This window comes from Phyllostomus discolor, chromosome 4, assembly GCF_004126475.2.
Source record: "Phyllostomus discolor isolate MPI-MPIP mPhyDis1 chromosome 4, mPhyDis1.pri.v3, whole genome shotgun sequence".
In the NCBI taxonomy this organism is placed as follows: domain Eukaryota; kingdom Metazoa; phylum Chordata; class Mammalia; order Chiroptera; family Phyllostomidae; genus Phyllostomus; species Phyllostomus discolor.
Genome location: NC_040906.2, coordinates 20,232,123 through 20,251,916, shown reverse-complemented (window position 1 = coordinate 20,251,916; position 19,794 = coordinate 20,232,123). Strand labels below are relative to the sequence as shown.

The following is a 19,794-nucleotide window of genomic DNA, read 5'->3' as shown; positions in this document are numbered from 1 at the left end:
ATCACAATCACTGGAAATATGGGAGATTTCTTCCTAAATAGTCAATGAGGAAAAGAAAATAATAACAGTCAATAAGGAAAAAGAAGTTGTATAACACCAAATTCCATCTAAAAGTAAGATATTGATTCTGGTTGTCCAATGACTATTTATTCAAACAATAAATATTAAAATGTAATATGGTTGAATTATCAGGAATTAGGCAGTTTAGGCCAATACAAGTTAATTTCTAAATTATTCTCAATCTCAGTCAGCTTATGATAATGCTAAAAGCAATATAATGCTAATACTTAGGGATTTTACTAAATCACAGGACAATACTGAGAGTCATAAAAAGACACATTCTGGTGGCCAAATATAAAAAATTCCATAAAGATAAATACATATGAAAAATTAATGGAGAAACATATTTAAGACAGGTAATATAAATATGAGTATGATTACTTTAAATAAAATTAACTCATTTTAAACACTGGGACAGTAAAAGATAGAAAATTATACTTGAACAATAATTAAAATAAAATAAAAAGATAAAAAAATTTAACTAAAAAGAAAAAAATGAAAGAAAAAAATAAATATTTATGTTTATATATACAATAATTTTCAAGTATGTAGGATGTTAACAAGCAATATGGATCGAATATATTAAATATATATAAATGTCATAGTAAAAGAAAAATTTTAAACTGTAGTAAACATCTAATAATTTTACAAAAAAACTAATTTGCATTTGGTATGGGGGGCACTGAATATGCAAGAAATGAGTATTATATCGTCCAATCATTCTGAGAACATTTTGATTACAAATGATATTTTCTTGAAAGATGCTAATGTTTTTACTCATTGAGCCCTTTGGGAAAATGATATTACTTGTTTGAGATTTACTTTCAGTTCTTTTTGAACATCATATTGTCTTAGGCTTCCTCTTTAACCACTTCCTTGGAATTTTTTTTCCCTGATCCATTTCTCCCTGAAACCTACACCCACATGATTCAACAGTTATGACAGGTCATACTGACTACAATTTATAGAGCTAAGATGTAGTAAGTATAGCGGGAGATAATGCATTTTGGTAGGTTTATAATTATGAAGAATGTGGATTTGGAAGCCAAGAGCAAGCAAACTTCATACAGAGCTAGGTATTGGGCGGGGAGCGTGGGAATCGGTCCATTCATGGGCGTGCACTGCATCTGTCCATAAATGTTAACCACAAAGCAGGCAGACTTTGCAATCTGGTAACATAAGGCCTCTGGAAATTAAGAAATATAATATTTTAACACTTAAAGACAGAGGCTGCTAGTAAAGAATAGTAGTGTAAAAAAGTAAAAATAATCTTAAAGATATTTCTAGAAATCCTGAGACTGTTGAGGTTCAATCAGGCACAGGCATCTGTCTATTTCACTATTTTGATGTGAGACTTAGAGCTTTGACAAAAAAAAAATATCCTATGACACCTAACCCCTATTCAAACTGAAGAGTTTGCTATTCGCAACTTCTTATTTCCTACCAGAAAAGAATACTTCACATGCTTCCAATTTTAACACCTGCTCAAGGGTGCTTAGGCATGTAATGCCTTCTATTATACAAAATCATTTACTGCACAAGTATGCTCAGTGGCATGACTTATTGTACAAGACAAGGGATGTGCTGATTTTTTCTTGCGGAACACAAGAATAAAACTTACGATGAGAAAATTAGGCAGCTATTGTTGCAACTAGAAATCAGAAATGATTTTTCTATCTCAGAAATGGAAATCACATGGAGGGTTATCAGTGGGCAGAGGGAAGAGGGAGAATGGAGGGAAAGTTACAGTGAAAAAGAAGCATAACTGGTAAGTACAACATAGACAAGGAGAGGAAATGGAGAAGCCAAAGAACTTACATGTACAATGCATGGACATGAACTAAGTGGGGAGAATGCTGGAGGGAAGGGGGTTACAGGGTGGAGGAGGATAAAGGGGAGAAAAATGAGACAACTATACTAGCATAATCAATGAAATATACTTAAAAATAAAATAAGATTATTGTAATATAAAATAATGTCCAGGTAAAATCAGAAGATATAAAAATTATGAAATTAAAATGTAATTCACATTTAAACTTTAAGTACATTATGAGATAAATCCTTTTTTGTTTTTCTTTGTTTAAGTATTTCTTATTTTGATACAAAACCTAGTACTCTAAGCTGACTTAACTAAAAAAATGTCCTGTCAAATCTGAAAAGAAATGTACTGTTTCTCCATCTCATTTCAATAATAAAGAGCTTTAAAGAAATATATGTGTCTAATGCTTACTATTCTATCATTATATTCCCAAAGCTTTTAAGAATCTAGGTTCAGGCCCTGGCTGGCATAGCTCAGTGGATTGAGCGCGGGCTGTGAACCAAAGTGTCGCAGGTTCGATTCCCAGCCAGAGTACATGCATGGGTTGCAGGCCATGACCCCCAGCAACCACACATTGATGTTTCTCTCTCTCTATCTCCCTCCTTTCCCTCTCTATAAATAAATAAAAATCTTTAACAAAAAAAAAGAATCTAGGTCCAGTCAATGAACTAATAAATGCAATAATAATAATAATAATAATAATAATAAAATAGAAGTGAAAGCAATATTCTTCCTTATCTCTGATTTTAAGTTACACCTGGACTCAATAATCTAGACAGAAACTATAACAAACACTACATCCTGATGGAAACACTACATATTTTATTTTCAGTGACAATTGGTGTTTTTCTCTAGTAGCTACTATAAGAGACAAAGCTACTTTTCACAGGTATCCAGTTCTCTTTCACTTCCAGCCACATGGGATTTTGATATTCTCCTCTCACCAGGGGTGAGGTATATCTTGCTTTGGACAATGTAAATAGAAGGGATTTATGAGACTGCCATTGTTAAACCCTCCAGCCTCCTCTTTCCCTGCTGCCGTGGATCAGGGACTCCGTGTAGAGGGGGAGGTGCCGTAAATTCATAGCATCTTGGAGTGCTAGATCATCACATGGAAGTGGGCTGCCTTAGAACCTTTTCTAGACTTATAGTGCATTTTACATAACAATTTTTAAAAATATTCTCTTGTAAGCTACTATACAATGAGGACAGCTACTTTAGTTTTCATGAAAATATATTTTAAAGTCAGTTCTGTTCCCCTATCTCTTCTCTTCTTCTATCTCTCTGGCTTATATTTTGGTTGCCTAAAAGTGTGTCTGATTTCCTTACTTTTATTTCTTCTCACATGCCATCCTTTATCCTTCTAAATACTACAGGAGTGGTGAATGACAGGCAGGAAGAATAAAATGGTTAAAGAATAAGTAATAATAGTAAAATAAAGAAGACCAAGTGCAGACAGACAAGGATACAAAGGCAAAGGCCTCCTCTATTTCAAATCTATTCCTCTTAAGAGTATCCTGGATTTCAGTCATACTTAAATAGAATAATACCATCCTATTTTATATATAGGTGTCATATCCAGAAAGCATATTATCCTTATTACAGTGCAGACATTCTTGCCTGGGGAAAAAAGGGATGAAAAGAGGGTAAATTTTAGAGTCAGAACTTTTACAATTGTCAGTTCCACGTCTCACTGGCTTGCTGACTTTTTGGTGTAACTTGATAATCATTACAGGTTCAATTTCTGTATAGTTTAAATGAAGAATGTGATGGTATGCACCATACATAAATGTTTGATACATATATATTTATATACATAAATAAGTAAATAAGTAAATATATATGTATATGTATAAAACGTTATTATCAAGAAAACATTGACAGATCAGAAAGGTGTGACTTAAGCAGAATTAATCATGAGGGAATTCCAGCTGGCTTTATGACTTTTTTCCTCTATCTCATCTCAGTGTTGGTCTCATAGAGAATTTTCCAGAACCTCTTGGATATCCGAAGTGGTATATGCCTGTTTCACGGCACACAAAACCTCCTCTTCTCTGGTTGTGGTAATCAACCTGTGGACTCAGAAATAGGCAAAAACCTAATATGAACTGTCATGGCTGAGAGCAAGCAACCTCCTAATGAGAGCAAATTAAGGCCATTGTTTGAGCTCAGTCCTGCCAGCTTTTCAGAGAGCAGAACCTAGAAGACATGTGTTTGTACCTGCTGAGCGTTTCAAGGCCTACTGATCAAGTAATCAAGGAGGTTCCCTTGATTCTGTTCTCTGATCTTTCACAGATGCTGATTCAGCGTTATCCAACTTTCCCTACCTTTGCCTCCACTTATCTCCAGACATACCAACTCACAACTTGAGGCCTGGGTATTGCCTTTTCTACTTTCTAAACCAGCGACTTTCAGCCATTTTCATCTCATGACACACATAAACTAATTAGTAAAATTTTGCAGCCCACCAAAACATATATTTTTGCAGATGTGACCAAAAACAGGTATATTTTGACTCATTCACATTGGATGTCTATTGTTGTGATGGCTATTGTCACTTTTTTATCTGACAATCTAAGGGAAGAGAGGTCAGTGCCTCTGACTAAACAGTCAGGTATTGCATGTTTTACACATTCTTGCAGCACACCAGTGTGCTGGGACATACCAGTTGAAAAATCATTGTTCTGAACATATTAATGCATAGTTTTATTCCTGGTTAGTGATTTTAAATATATGATCCAACAATGCTGTCATTAGAGAATCAAAATGATGTCCTTGGAACAACTTAAAAAAAAAAAGAAAAGAAAACTATCTTAAAGACACAGACAATAACTGTACGGTGATTACCAGAGGGAAGGGGGGTGGGGGAGTTAGAAGAGGGCATAATGGGAATAAAGGGTGATGGAAGAAGACTTGATTTGGGGTGGTAAAAACACAATACAGTATACAGGTAATGTTTTATAGAACTGTACTCCTGAAATCTACATACCTTTTTAACCAATCTCATCCCAGTAAATTTAACATAAAAGTAAAAAAAAAGTTCAAAATTAATAAAAATACCTATTTTTCAGTCTTTTAGTTATCAAATACTTTTAAAAATGGAAAAGATACTTAGAATGAGTTTTGTATGTGTATTCTGTAAACTGCCTTAATTCTTTAACATAACAATAGAATTATAGGCAAATTCTTGATTACTCTAATTATACATTTTCAAAGTCTCGGTCTGTCTAGGAGAGATTTTATGATTCAGTGACTTATGGTCAAGAAGGTACCTAAATACGTTAGTTTTTAAAGAAGTCATATCAATAGCTGGATTTGCTTTGAAACCATGATGAAACTTTATATCCCTGTGTTGTTTCATGACATTCTTTCCAGGCTCTGTGCTTCTCACGTCACAGATACATTGTATTTTCTCTTACTATTCTTACTGGGGAAAGAAAAGGACTGTGTACGCCCTTTGCATACTTGCTTGGGGATCGTTACATGTTAAACTGTCTTTAAAAGTTTGGTTTTTCAGGCCAATCAGACCACTCCTTTTCCTCAGAGGTCTGATTTTCCAAGCTTAATCATCCTGTGGTAGTCCTCTGAGCTGTCCAAGTTTCCCACATCCCTCTTTAGATGAAGTTCCAGTATGGCTCACTGGGGCTAATGGGAGTTTGGAGGGCTCAATGATTTGTTTTTTTTCCTAAGCTAATTAAGTGCAGAATAAGCATGCTGGCAGAAACATCGATACAATTTAATTTTAAAATGAATTTTTATGGAAACTTGGTGAGCTCTTGACTATATCCAAATGTCAGTCCTCAAGTCATTTTACTGAGAGATGACTCAATACACAAACAAAATGGAAATTTGTCTAAAGAAGAATGAGTATGGCACTTTGGAATGACAAACTAATACAGACATTTTTATCAAGAGAAAACCTGAATGGTGGGACCCAAAGGGAGGTCTGAAAAGTAATTATCATTCCTCTGTAAGGCTAATTTCAAACTGTGTGAGTATGAATTTATCCATGAAGACTTTCCTGATCCCATACCCTCAGATTTTCCCCTTACCATGGTATTTATCACACTGCTTTAGACTTTAGTTTGTATTTGCCTTCCTCCTTCTTTCAACTGTCCTTCACAATGTCATCATAGTTAAATAATTAAACACAGAATGTATTACAGTTTACCTCAAAACAAGAACTTTCACATTTGCATAACTTTGCATGTTTTTGCATTCCAGATTTTAATTCAAAGCATAGCTCAAACGTCACTTCTCTATGGCCTTTCTCAATGCCCCACTTTCCATCCCCAAAACAGATTACGTTCTCCCTTAACTGTGTTCCTATAACAATTTATACTTATTAATAATTTATCAGTTATTTGGCTTCAACTTAATTATTTGTGCATCTCTCTTTTCAACACTGTGTAATCTTCAGGGCCAACCCCATATCTTCTCTCTGAATGCATGATCTGGCACATAAACATTTAAGAAATTGAATTTTGAATATTATATCTCCATGACTACACTTATGCCTTTTAAGGGTGGAATACCACATGCGATTCCCCACATCATGCTGCAAACATCTATTGAATGTGTAGTTAAACAATAAAGCAATGACATAGACTTTCATTCATGACACAGAATAAGCCAACACAACCACAGATGTCCTCGAGCTTACCGGTCCATGGCATGTGAGGATGCCATCTTCCATCTTCTCACACTGGGGGTCACACTCCACACAGATGGAGCCGTTTGCAAACTCCCGAAATTCGCTGTGGAAACATCAGCTGCATGAGGTGGTGTAAGCAAACAAGCTGTCAACTTAACAAATGAAGTAACATCTGCTAAGAGTCCTATTGGCAGAGTACATTCTAGAGTTCGTTTCGCTCTGTGCCAAGAGCATCGGAATCATTTCTCCGAACATTAAGGAATGAAAGTTCTCCATTAGGAGCAGAGACAAACTGCGGCCAGATGGCTCTCCTTGCCCTCCACTGGGTTCAACTATAGACTCATTCAGGAAACCTCTCTCACAAGAGAGAGATTGCAGACATCTCAAAAAAAAAGTATAATTCTTCTGATGACGTAGCAGAATTGGTTTTAACTTCTTAAGTAAGGCTGTCATTGCTGGTCTCTCTATAAAATTTTACTCTTAGTGGGAGCTCTGCTTTTTAAACTCTGATAGAACCATTGTCTTTTTCTCATTGCTAAGTTACGTGAATATTCCCCCATTCTTGTCTTTCAAATCCCAAGACTCTTTAATTTATTTTTGGTGAAACTTCAAAAACTGCTTTGATTTCTTTTCTTCTTTTAAAATATATGCCTTAGAGAATTAGAGAAAACATCTTTTTTTATGGAAGGTTTTATTTTCTTGGGCTACTGATCTAATATCACAACATCTTTTCCAGTTTAAATTCTTTTTGAAGTAATGCTATATGATGTAAAATAAAAAATACTTTAATAGTAACATTCTAAAACTTTCTAATTAAGAAATCTGGGATGATGGTCATCCCTTCACACAACCTTATACACTATGGCTATTTGTAATCTATATCTACTCTAAAATTTTCATTTTGATGATTGAGTATTAGTCATGTACAATATGTTTAAACCACTGTATTCCTACTAATGTATGAGCGAATGAAGTACTGGGTCAAGATAATTTAGAATGTCAGTTATGAGTCATTCACAAAATGTCTAAATAGCTATGGCTACTGTATTGCTCTGTGCCTTTGTATTATGATGCACCATTCCAAACTAATAGCATTGCAAATATGATCATTTTAAATTAATTAGGTGATAAATTCAAATTTATTTTTCTCTTGTGTGAAATATTTACTTTTTTTATAGTGAAATATCTCATTTTGTCACTGTAAAGCCTTAATAAATGAGAGAAGTCCAAAAGTTGGGCTCTATTTTTTGTTGTTGAGATTAAGGCTACATCTACTCCAAGGCAAAATAATTAAATTTGGTTTCTCAAATGAATAGGACACATCAATAATTAAGTTACATATGAATGCAAATATTTACATAGATTTTTAAGTGAGGTGTTAGCCTGTTATGTATTAAACATTCTATGAATTTTCTTAAGTTTAAAATTTCAATTGTATTAAAACTGATTTTCTTTAGCATGTTTCGTCAACATGAGTGATATAAAATACCCAACTAGGAAATCTTTGAAACCTAAAGGGAAAAATGGCCTAGTACTGGGGCTGGGGGAGTAGCTAAATTGTAAAGAGATTCAGAAATGTTATCTGTTTAGTGAAAATTACATAACAGTTACAGCAATATCTGTGTCATCAGCAAATTACTTCCTCTGTCTATAGCTTCCTAGGGTGACTAAAGGGTTATGGTACTAAATAAAGGCCATAATTTTTATGACACTAAAATATAGGTCATATTTATCTTTCTTTTCTCCTAAATCTCCTTTCCCACACACAGAGTTGAGGTAAAGGGAATATGTGACTAAAAAACTCATAGAGACAAGTTAGCTGCCTTTTCTCTCTAGACTGATTTCCATTTGTAGGGCTTCCGGCTCTCTTCCTCTCGGCCCCCAGAACAGGTTCTTCTTGAAGTTTCTCTAACTTCTTGTTGTTATTATTGTCTCCATCATGGCCCTTTTTCTTCCAGCTCCTCCAGTGACTCCACTATGACTTGCCAGTCATCGTAGACTTTCTCACTATGACTTTCACTTGAATCTGACCTAACAAATCACAGTCTACTGAGCATGAGCTTTGCGTAGAGAGTTTTTTTTACTTGTGTTTGCTGCTATACATTTTCAGTATGCTGTGTGCCTGCTATCTTAGCCAGTCCTACCATCAATAGCAAATACTTTGAAGTCAAGTCTTCCCTAATTTAAATCCCAGCATCCACACTAATATTTCCAGGACTTAAAATCTTTAATTTCTCTAAGCTTCAGTTTTTTTAAGTATCCTTTATAAAGGGGAAAAATAACATTTCAAGGAAAGATTGTGATTGTTAATTGTGAAAATGCTTACAAAGAGCTTGGACAGGCATTTGTTTTGATTTTTTGTTTTACTCTAAAAGTTTCAGAAGTGTTTAATCACAGTACCAGATAAGAAAATTTTAAAGATCCCATTGCAATTAGCTTTCTCTTTCACTTTGATTGCTTGTTCATTGTAGTCAAGAGTTGGCAAAATCCAGGGACTCAAATTATTTGAGTTTGAGTATTAATAGCCAGAAGTTGACTAATTTTCTTCTAACCTTTTAAAAAGCTCTTTATTTAGGATTGCTTCTTATCTGATAATCAACCTCATTTATACACATATGAGTAAGATTTTGGTAAATGTCATACTATATTTGTGTTTAATTTTAGTAGTTTTTCAGGTGATGGTTCTACCTAACCATTTAGTCAGCCCACGTTAACAGACACAGAAATAGTAACAATTTTAATGGTAAGAATTTTAAGAAAATTTGTTATCTATCTTCTCATTTCATGATCACAACTATTTTATGAAGTTGACAGCATTACTATTCTTATTTTTGTATAAGAAAACTGAGTTAACAATAATTAGCTTATTTGTCTAGGGTTGGGCATTTCAAGGGGGAAGTGATGAAGTTAGGTTTTGAATTCAGCTTCCCTCAAAGGCTGTCTTAACCATCAGGCAACATTAGAAGAAATTATCCAATACCACAGGACTGGAGATGGGGTAATCTATCATGTTTGGGCAGGCAAGATTCACATGAGATTCTTACAAGATAATACCATTTATTATCTTTTAAATTAACTCTGTGAGTATGGTTTTCTAAGGCCCCATTACTACTGCAAAATACATGAAAAGCATTACATTTCCTTAATACATTTGATTTAATGACACGGTAAATGTCAAATTTTTAGAGACAGTCTGGTAATTATTGTTGTTTCTTTAGGAAACAGTATATTTCCTTTGCTTAGTTTTCGCTGTTTTGCCACCATTTGAGACAGAGGATGGGGTATACATCCACATATTCATCAATTTTATATTTCTGATAAGTTTAAAACTAAAATATTAAAGAAAAGCAATGGCATCGGAAAGGGAAAACAATGAATGCGATGCCTTGCGTCACCGTGTTGGCTTGGTTCTTCTGCAGGGGCTTGACTGTGGGCAACACAGATCCCATCAGTTCTCACTGATCGGAATTGCACAGATGCATTTAATTCAGTTTTAGTGTAGCCTTCCCTTCACAGAACTAAAGTCTATTAGTTTCATTATAGTGGCATGGATTACCACACACAAATAAGCGTATTTGATCAGAGGTATTTTATGTACAGAATATATCACACTTTCATAATAATAAACAAGCATGAACACGTTTCAATGAGACAAACAGTACATAATTTACTATTCATTATCAAATTTATGAGCTGATTGTACCTTACAAAATTATAAGATGAAATTTTCCTGAAAAACTATCAAATTATTATTTAAAGATTTTGTACTTTTAAAAAAATTAATCTTTTTCCCCAAAAATTCCTTGGACAGGATTAATTGAGGTCATCCTTCAAAGAAGAGACATATCAATATCCTTATGATTCAAATATTTCTATCTTTCTGGTGTAGAATGCAAAAGTATAATGTTACCTGGGATCATGAAAGGAGTTGTTAAAATGAGACAATTCATGGGGCAGATGACATTAAATAAAGAAATTCAAAACTACACATTTAAAAAACTGTTGAAAGCATTTTCTGTGAGCAATATTAAAAAATTTGACTCAGGGACAGTATGAAAAAATGTATTATCACACTAATGAAGGACAACTACGATGCATGAAATGGTATGTGATGATAAAGTGATTTTATGAGTATATAAAATGGCAGGCAGCAAGGTATATACTAGGTTTTATTGTAGTACTAGAAGAAATTTAAGGCACTTGACTTAAAATATTGCTTAGGTTATCTTTAGAAAGTGGCAGAACACTTAGAAAACCTATTCAAGTAGAAACTATGAGGGTAGTTTTTCTATAGGACTAAGCAGTTGTCAGAGACATAGAAATGCACACCATTCCTAATATCAAATCAAATAGGCATGCAACCTAAATTGAAAAAAAAAGTTATATATAATTGTAGATGACTACTGATAGATAGTATGAGAAAAAAGATTATTGGGACATATAAAAGGAAAGGTCACTTATAACAATCCTTTTTATAAGAATAGAAATATAGTTTTCAATTTGCTTAAGAGAAATTTCAATATTTTGTTAAGAATTATCTATTTTGTCACATGTTTTTTAAATGTAAATAAACTCAATATATACTTGGACTTGTTATTTCAAATAATATAATTTTCTCCTTAATTAATTTTCTATAAGTTGTCTCCCCAACGCAACAAAAGCTCTCTTTGAAAAATCTTGGCCAGGATAGCCATACTGAAATTTTACAATTTTTTTGTCATTTTAAAGTCTGAACCGAACAGCACCTCCAAGGTCAGGGGGGACAGGCGACATGTGGGATGCCTTACCCGTCATAGAGATGACAAGACTCTATGCAGCTCCTGCCCCTGCTGAAGCGGCGGCAGGACAGGCACTGGTCTGGCCCGGGTCCCCAACAGCCATCGCTTGAACACAGATGGTTGCACACCATTCCTTCAGCAGCTGAAAAACACACCAGAGTGAAGAGGAAGTAAACAGAAGCTCATGTCAAAACGTACCAGTTTAATATACACCTTCCTAAGGAACGCCATCTCTGTGCGAGTTGGACTGAAGGAGGTCTACAGCAGACAGCTTCGGTAGCTTGTGTGGTCACCGCCACTCACAGTATCTGCAACTTCCTCCTGTGGCAGCGCTCGGTCACTGTGTCTGTACAGCAACAGTGCGCTTTTAATAAAATGGAACAAACGTCAATTGTCTATGTCTAAACGCTATGGTGGACATGTGAAAGAAATTAACCCTCCTATTAAGGAGAGGACACACCACACCTTTCTGAAGCCCACCCTTTGTTCCACAATCACACCAAACTTTTCGCTCCAATTCCATACAACAGCTTCATGAAGAAAGAGAACAAATGATACTTGTTATAAAACAAAAATAATATTAAAAGAGGAAATGGATAAAAAAAGCAAATATATGAAAAACAGAAAAGGAGGAAGAAATAGAAATAAAATACTGTACAAGTTTACTGGTGTCTGCTGTACTCTGACGAGGCATTCTGATCTGCATTTCCCAAATGATTAAAGATATTGATGATTTTTTGATGATGGAGTCCTTTAACTTAATTTTAATGTGATTATTTGATATCCATATACCTTGTTTGGTGAAGTGTCACCACATCTTATGTCAATTTTATATAGGATTGATTGTTTTCTGAGTATGGAGTACTGAGAGCTCTTTTTATGTTCTGTAAATACTTTCTCCCAGTCTTAGCTTTGTCTTTTCCTACTTTGAACACTGCCTTTTAATAAGAACTTTTAATTTTGGTTAAGTACAATTCATCAATTTATTGTTTATGAATTGTACTTTGGGTATCATACCTAAGAAATCCTTGTCTAACCCAAGGTAACATAGTTTTTCTCTGATGTTTTCTTTCAGAAGTTTTAGGAATGTGGGTGTTACATTTAGGTGCATGATCCATTTTGAGCTAGTTAGTGTATATGGTATTATATTAGTCAGGGTTCTTCAGACAAACAGAGCCTGATTTTAAAATACTGAATTAGACTTGTATCCCTGTCTACAGGCATAATCCCACTTGGTTATGCTTCATACTCAATTTTACACATTGCTGAACGCTATGTGCTACCTTGAGAGATAGAATAGTTCATACTTTTAATTTTTCTGTGGCATAGGGTACTCTTGGTTCATATTTGGGTGCTAATCTTCAAACCTCTCATGCAAAGTAGGAATATTCATTCATTTTACAGATGGGCAGAGGCTCAGACAGGCTGAGCTGCCCAAAGCCACAAGTGTCGGAGTAGGGGTTTAAGCACCAGTCTGCCTCCTCTCTTTACTACCCAATAGGGATGAAAGTCCCAGCTCCCTGTTCCGCCTGACACCACCTGCTGGGGAGGTGGGCATTGCATTACAACCAGGTGAAGGTGGGAAGCTGGGGAGCCTACGCATCTCACTCATTTGCTTGCATGGGTGAAGCTGGGTTCACAGTTTATTTATTTTTTTATTTATTTGTTTGTTTAATTAATTATTTTGGTGTTTGGCTGGGGTAGAACAGCTATTGTCTAACAGGTTTTTGTCTTGCTAGTTTGCACCTCTCCAGGCCTTCTGTTTAGAAGAGAAAACAGGCTTTTGTTGGGGGCTATTTTGGTCTGCACCTGTTGGTGTTTCTGAGTTGCCAATGTCTACACCTTCACATACAGGATACATGAGACAAAAATAAAACCGAACTCACATCTGTGTGTTGCTGGGATTCTGAGGCGCTAAACTTATCTTTTTTTTTCTTCACCTTCCAAAATTTTATTCTATTCTTTATATGTAATGTTTGGGGGTTTTAGTTGTACTTGGCAAAAGGACTAGAAAAAAGTTTATCTCCTTCATCTTCCCAGAAGCAGAAATCTAGTATACATCTTTAAGTCACTGTGGTCTATTTTCAAGACACGCTTTACCACTTCAGGCATACTCTAAAAATCTGAAAGTAGGTTGATCTATTTATTTCACCAACTCATATTATTTTTTTTAGTTTGAAAACCTCTCATTCTTGTTTCTTCTCCCTCCATAATCCAAGGGTGACAGAACTCTACAGTACAAGGAAGGGAGGAAAGCTGGAAGTTATTTATAAAAAAAATTGTGTATTTATTCTTACATGGTTAAACTTCTGTCACCTTCAAAGGCTCTTCTTTTGATAAAATACACCTATTGAGATGTCTTTCCAATTGCTCAAAACAGTTTTTGAACTTTTCAATTTTTATGTCTTTTAGTGCTTCTGCTTTTTTTTGTTTGTTTGTTTCTCCTCTTTCCCACAGGCAAAACATTTCTCTTTGTGGACTGCTTTCGTCAGGGGAAACAAAAAAAGTTGCTGGTGGCAAGATTGGGTGAATGGGGGGGTGGGGCAGAGGGATCATGCTGGTTTTGGTCAAAAACTGCTGAAAGTGCAGTGCAGTGTGGGCAGGTGAGTTCGTGAATCACCCATCATCAACTGAGCAAAAGGCTTTGAAAGAGTCTTCCAAAAAATCACTGAAGTTGAACACAACCTCTCACAACAATGCCAGTTGATACACTGATGCAGATGGGTTCCTAGAACACTTACCTAGCAGGGGAAGCCAGTACCAGGAGGGGTCTGCCCCTAGAAGATAATTCCTCTTTTGGGGGTCCCCCTTGTATGCAGAGGGGTGAAATCTCTCTGCTTTGATTTTCTGATGTATCCTTTGACTTTAGTTGGAAAGGAGGGTTTTAGCTTTACCCAAGCTACCTTCATTTTTGCTGCCTACTGCCCCCATTAGTCTGTATTCAAATGCTCAATTACAGAGCAATTTTGGATTAGGGAAACAGTATCTATTGGAGAAAAGCAATAATAAAGAGAAAGCTATAATGATGACTTTCTTTTCATTCATTCCAAACCACTAGATGATGCTATGGAAGGCTGGCTGATCATTTCCTCCAAAGTGAAACCAAGGAAAGTATTTCCACACAGCACAGAACAAAAGGCCAAGGATGCTACCTCTTTGAAATCTTAAGAGAAAAGAAGTTTTTGATCAATGCCAAGAATTCAACAGCCCTCGGACCTCCTCCCAACACAGGAAGGAGTAGGAGGCCTATTCAATAGCTGACAGTACACAAGGCCACTATAAACCTCTCTAAAGAGACTTTACTGATGTAGTTATTAGGCAACCTTTAACTTTCTCTGTGTTTTCTCTGGAATCTGTGAAATAGATTTTTCTTTATCTCATCTGAATTTTCCTGGTCTGCTAAAAATTTGTTGATGAAAGGAAACTTGACTTGGGGTGGTAAACACATAATACAGTATACAGATGATAGGTTATAGAATTGCACACCTGAAACCTATATAATTTTTTTAATCCTCACCCAAGGACATGTTTATTGATTTTAGAGAAAGAGGAAGGGAAAGAGAAGAGAGAAAGATCAATGTGAGAGAGAAATATTGATTGGTTGCCTCCAAAATGTGCCCTGACCAGGGATAGTCCTCAAAACAGGTATGTTCCCTCATTGGGATTTGAACCCACAACTTTCAGTTGTATGGGACAGCACTCTAACCAAATAAGCCACCTGGCCTGGACTGAAACCTATATAATTTTATTAACCAATGTCACCCAATAAATTCCATCTTGTTACTGTGCTGCATGTGTAAAAACCTTGAAACATGTGCAATTATGGCCAACATTTATTTTTCCAGCTTTATTGAGATAAAATTACTTATAATATTGTGTAAGTGTAAGGTGTGCAATGTGATCTGATATATTTATATATTGCAAAATATTTATCACACTAAATTTAGTTAACACATGTTTTATCTCACATAATTACCCATGTTGTTATTGTTATGTTGAGAACATTGAACCTGCATTCTCATAGCAACGTTCGAGTGTGCAATGCAGTATTGTTAACTGTAGTCACCCCATTGTACCTCAGAACCTGGAACTCACTCATCCTATAATGGAAAGTGTGTACCCTTTGACCTACATCTCCTCATTCCCACCCTTCCCCCACTCAGGCTCTGGCAATCACTACTTTACTTTCTGTTTCTATGAGGTGGATGTTATATATTCCACACAGAAGTGAGATAATACACTATATAACTTTCTCTGTTTGACTTAATTAACTTAGCATGATGCCCTGAAGATCTATCCATGTTATCACAAAGGTAGGGTTTCCTTATTTTTTATGACTGAATAATATTTCATCCTATCTATCTATCTATCCAATCACATCTTTATCCATTCACTTGTTCATGGACACTTATTTTATTTCCATATTATAGCTATTGTGAATAATGCTGCAGTGAACATGGGAATACAGATATTTTTGAGATCCCAACTTGATTTCCTCTTGCTACTTCACTAGAAGTAGCATGACAAATGGCTTTGTCATATGGTAATTTTTTTTTAAATTTTTGAGGACCTTCCATATTGTTTTCCAAAGTAGATGTACCAAATTAGAACCCTTTTCCCCACATCCTCACGAGCACTTCTTATCTGTTCTCTTTTGAAAATAGCTATTCTAACAGGTGTGAGCTGATATCTCATTGTGGTTTCAACTTTTTTTTCCCTGGTGTCTGGTGGTGTTGAGTACCTTTTCATGCAGGTGTTAGCCATTTGTATGTCTCCTCTGGAGAAATGTCTATTCTAGTCCCCTACCCATTTTTAATCAGATTTTTTTTTTTTTGTAATTCAGTTATATGAGTTCTTTATATCCTTTGAATATTAACATCTTTTCAGATGTATAATTGGCAATTGCTGGGTTGGCCAAAAAAGTCCATGTTTATTTCCATAAAATATAAGACACATTTTTCATTTTCAACAATCACTTTATTTATTTGGATATTTTGACTACATTGGCTATCTCCTGTGTGGTATAACATTGATTGTTCTCAGTGAACATGTTGATTTAATCACTATCAACTTCAACTGGTCTACCCAACAATGAAGCATTGTCCAATGAGAAATCTCCAGCACGAGATTTAGCAAATCACTTTTGACAATTGGATCAGGCACAGCACCTTTTCCATACATGGCATTAATAATTTTTTGTGTTTCAGTTGCATTTTTACCTTTTTAGAAATTGTTGGGAACCTCCCTGCCTGGTATCAGAAGCTGTAACCCCCACCAAGGCTAAGGCTGAGGGAAGGACCTTGGACAGTAAGCCAGCAAGGAGACAAAAGCTTATCTCCCTGCAAGGAGCACCACTTCTGCTCCTTTTACTTCACCCTACTTGGTCCCGAATGCTTGGTCAGTTAGCCAATGACAGGTAAGATTCCCCAAGGGGGGAATGACCTAAGACAGGCACCATCACATGGGAGGCCCCCAAGAAAGGACTTTGGGGGCTACAGCAAAAGGGGGTGATGGACCCTCACCCCTCGGCTTTGACAAAGCCTGAGTCCTCACTGTCTGTGAGAAAATCTCCTAATCTCGGTTGCCTTAGTTCCCTTGCTCCACCTAAGCCTGAAACAATGACAGAGGGTGGTGCCACCCTCTGCTGGAAAGGGCGGTTCCCCGGGTGATCAGGCCTAAGAAAAAATATGTAAAATCCTGTGAAACCTGCTTTGTTTAGAATGCTCTCAGTGAAATGATAAAGGTCCAAGCAAGAAGTAAGTTTGTTCCTCAAAGTTTTATAGCTCTTTAGCTGTCTGACCCTGACTCCAAATAGGCCCTCAGACTTCCTTGTTACCTATTGTTTGATCCTTACTTCCTGGCAATGAGTAATGAGCTTTACCTGAATTCTTTTGCAAACGAACCCAATAAAAGCCTGCTTGGGCGGGAGAACAAGGCGCTCTCCCCTAGGGAGGGTGGCCGAGGCACTCCCCACTAAAGAGAGTGGCTGTGTCCGTTTCTATTTCCCCACAGGACCTGGTTGTCTCTGTGTATGGTTTTCTCGTGTTTCGACAAGCCATCTGAAGCATTCCAGGGTCACTGCCAGTTGGTGGCCAAGACATGAAATAATAAAGCATAAATGCCAACAATGTTGCATATTTTCTTCCATCTTCAATATTAAAATGGCTATACAAAAATTCACCAATTTTGCTGTTTTTTAAATGTATGGTGATATGACAACTGTCACAATACAATCTAACAAAATTGTTTCAAATGAAGTTGAAGACAACTAATCCCTGCCAGAACATCTTACAGAAAAAAAAAAAAAAAAGGAACTTTTTGGCCAACCCAACACTTCCTCTCATTCTGTAGGTTGCCTATTCATTTTACTTTGAAAAAATTTTCAGTTCCACTTGTTTATTTAGTTCCACTTGCTTATTTCTGTTTGTTGCTTCTGCTTTTGGTATTATAATCATAACATTATTGCCAAGGCTAATATCAAGAGGCTTATCTCCTATGTTTTATTTTAGGAGTATTAGATTTTTTTGTTTGTTTTACATTTAAATCCTTAATCAATTTTGAGTTAATTCTTTAGACTGGTGTAAGTTATGGATCTAATTTCATTCTTATGTATGTGAATGTATACTTTAGCAAGCATAATTTTTGAAGAGACTTTCCTTTCCCTTTCTTTGGCTCCCTTAACAAATATTATTCAACCATTTATGTGCAGGTTTCTTTCTAGGCTCTTGATTCTGCTCCATTGGTCTATGTTCCTGTTTTTATTCCAATACCATATTGTTTTGATTACCATAGCCTTATAATATAGTTTACAATCAGGAATTGTGTCTTCAGGTTTGTTTTTTCTTCTCAAGATTACTTTGGTTTTCTAGGGTCTTTTGTGGTTCCATATGAATTTCAGTAATGCCTTCAGCAATGTTTTTTCTTTTTATTTCTTTGAAAAATGTCATTGGGATTTTGATAGGAGTTCTATTGAATCTATAGATGTTTTAGGGTATTATAGATGTTTCAACAATATTTTCTCTTCTAGTCCATGGCCCTAGAATATCTTTCCATTCATGTGTGTCTTCTTCAATTTCATCAGCATCTACTAGTTTTATCTCCTTTCCTCTAATATCTTTGGTTTTAGCTAGCTCTTATTTTTCTAGTTCCTTGAGCTGTAAATTTAGGTTATTTGAGAGCTTTCTTTTCAATATAGGCATTTATATTAAACTTCCATCGTAGCCCTGCATTTGCTACATCATGTAAGTTTTGGTATGTCATGTTTCAATTTCCATGTTTTAAGGCATTCATTAACTTCTCTTTTCATTCCATCTTTGACCTGATGCTTGTTTAGTAGTTGTTAAATTCTATGCAATTGTGAATTTTTCAGGCTTCCTCCTGTTACTGATTTCTAGTTTTATGTCATTGTGGTTAGAATGGATAGCTGATATAACTGCAATCTTTTTAAAAGTGCAAAGGCTTGTTATTTGACCTAACCTATGATCTATCCTGGAAAATATTTCACGTGTGCTTGAAAGACTATATACTGTTACATGGAATGTCCTATATATGTCTGTTAGGGACATTTGGTCTAAAGTATAGTTCAAATCCAATGTTTCCTTATTAGTTTCTGTCCAGATGGTCTATCCATTTTTGAAAGTGGACTATTAAAGCCCCCTACTATTATTATTTTGTTGCTCACTATTCTCTCCAGATCTGCTTAAGCGTTCTGTTGTTGGTCACTCACCTACTTACAATTGTTATATCTTCTTGATAAATTAATTCCTTTTTACTTATAATGACCTTGGTTGTTTCCTGTCATATTTTCTACTTAAAGTTTACTTTGTCTGATATTAGTGATAGTATGCCTGCTTTCTTTTTGGTTTCCTATTAATACTCTCTTTTTTTTTTTTGCCTAAAACTATTTGAGTTGGGACCCGGGGAGGCAGTTCTGGTAGAGGGATACATGAAAGGCAACAGTGACAGCAGTGACAAAGTATTGAAAATCCCTGGAATATTCTTAGAACACTGAGCACATATAAACTATTTCTCAGAAAGCATATTAACTTTAAAAAAGCCAAATAAGTTCGTAAATGTGTTGTTGAAAGTATAAAGTGTTGGGTTGGCCAAAATGTCCATATGTTTTTTTTCCATAAAATAAAAGACACATTTTTCATTTTCACCAATAAGTTTATTGATGTAGATATTTTGAGTATGTTGGTGATCTCCTGCAATTGGCCTCTTGTGGGTAGAGGCCAGGGGTGCTGCTAAACATCTTCCAATGCCTAAGACAGCCCCGCAGCAAAGAATTTTTTGGCTAAAATGTCAATAGGACCAAGAAACTTCACAAACCACTTTTGACACATTCGATCAGTCACTACACTATCTCCATATACTGCACAAATATTTTTTGGGGTGTGTTTCAGTTGAGTTTTTACCTTTCTCGAAATAATGAAGCATAATGTAAATGTTGTGTATTTTCTTCCATCTTCAATATTAAAATG

General features: G+C 35.5%; 1 protein-coding gene across 7 annotated transcripts in view; it reads right to left on the bottom strand.

Annotated features, from left to right (window-relative positions):
* ERBB4 (erb-b2 receptor tyrosine kinase 4) overlaps nucleotides 1-19,794 on the bottom strand; it is a 970,339-nt gene that overhangs the window by 239,315 nt on the left and 711,230 nt on the right. For all 7 annotated transcript variants that reach the window (XM_036022897.1, XM_028510101.2, XM_036022900.1 and 4 more), the window contains exons 13-14: nucleotides 11,321-11,453; nucleotides 6,543-6,636 (exon numbers count right to left, since the gene is read on the bottom strand). In XM_036022897.1, the coding sequence (XP_035878790.1) occupies nucleotides 6,543-6,636; nucleotides 11,321-11,453 (227 nt within the window). The remainder of the gene's footprint in view (nucleotides 1-6,542; nucleotides 6,637-11,320; nucleotides 11,454-19,794) is intronic.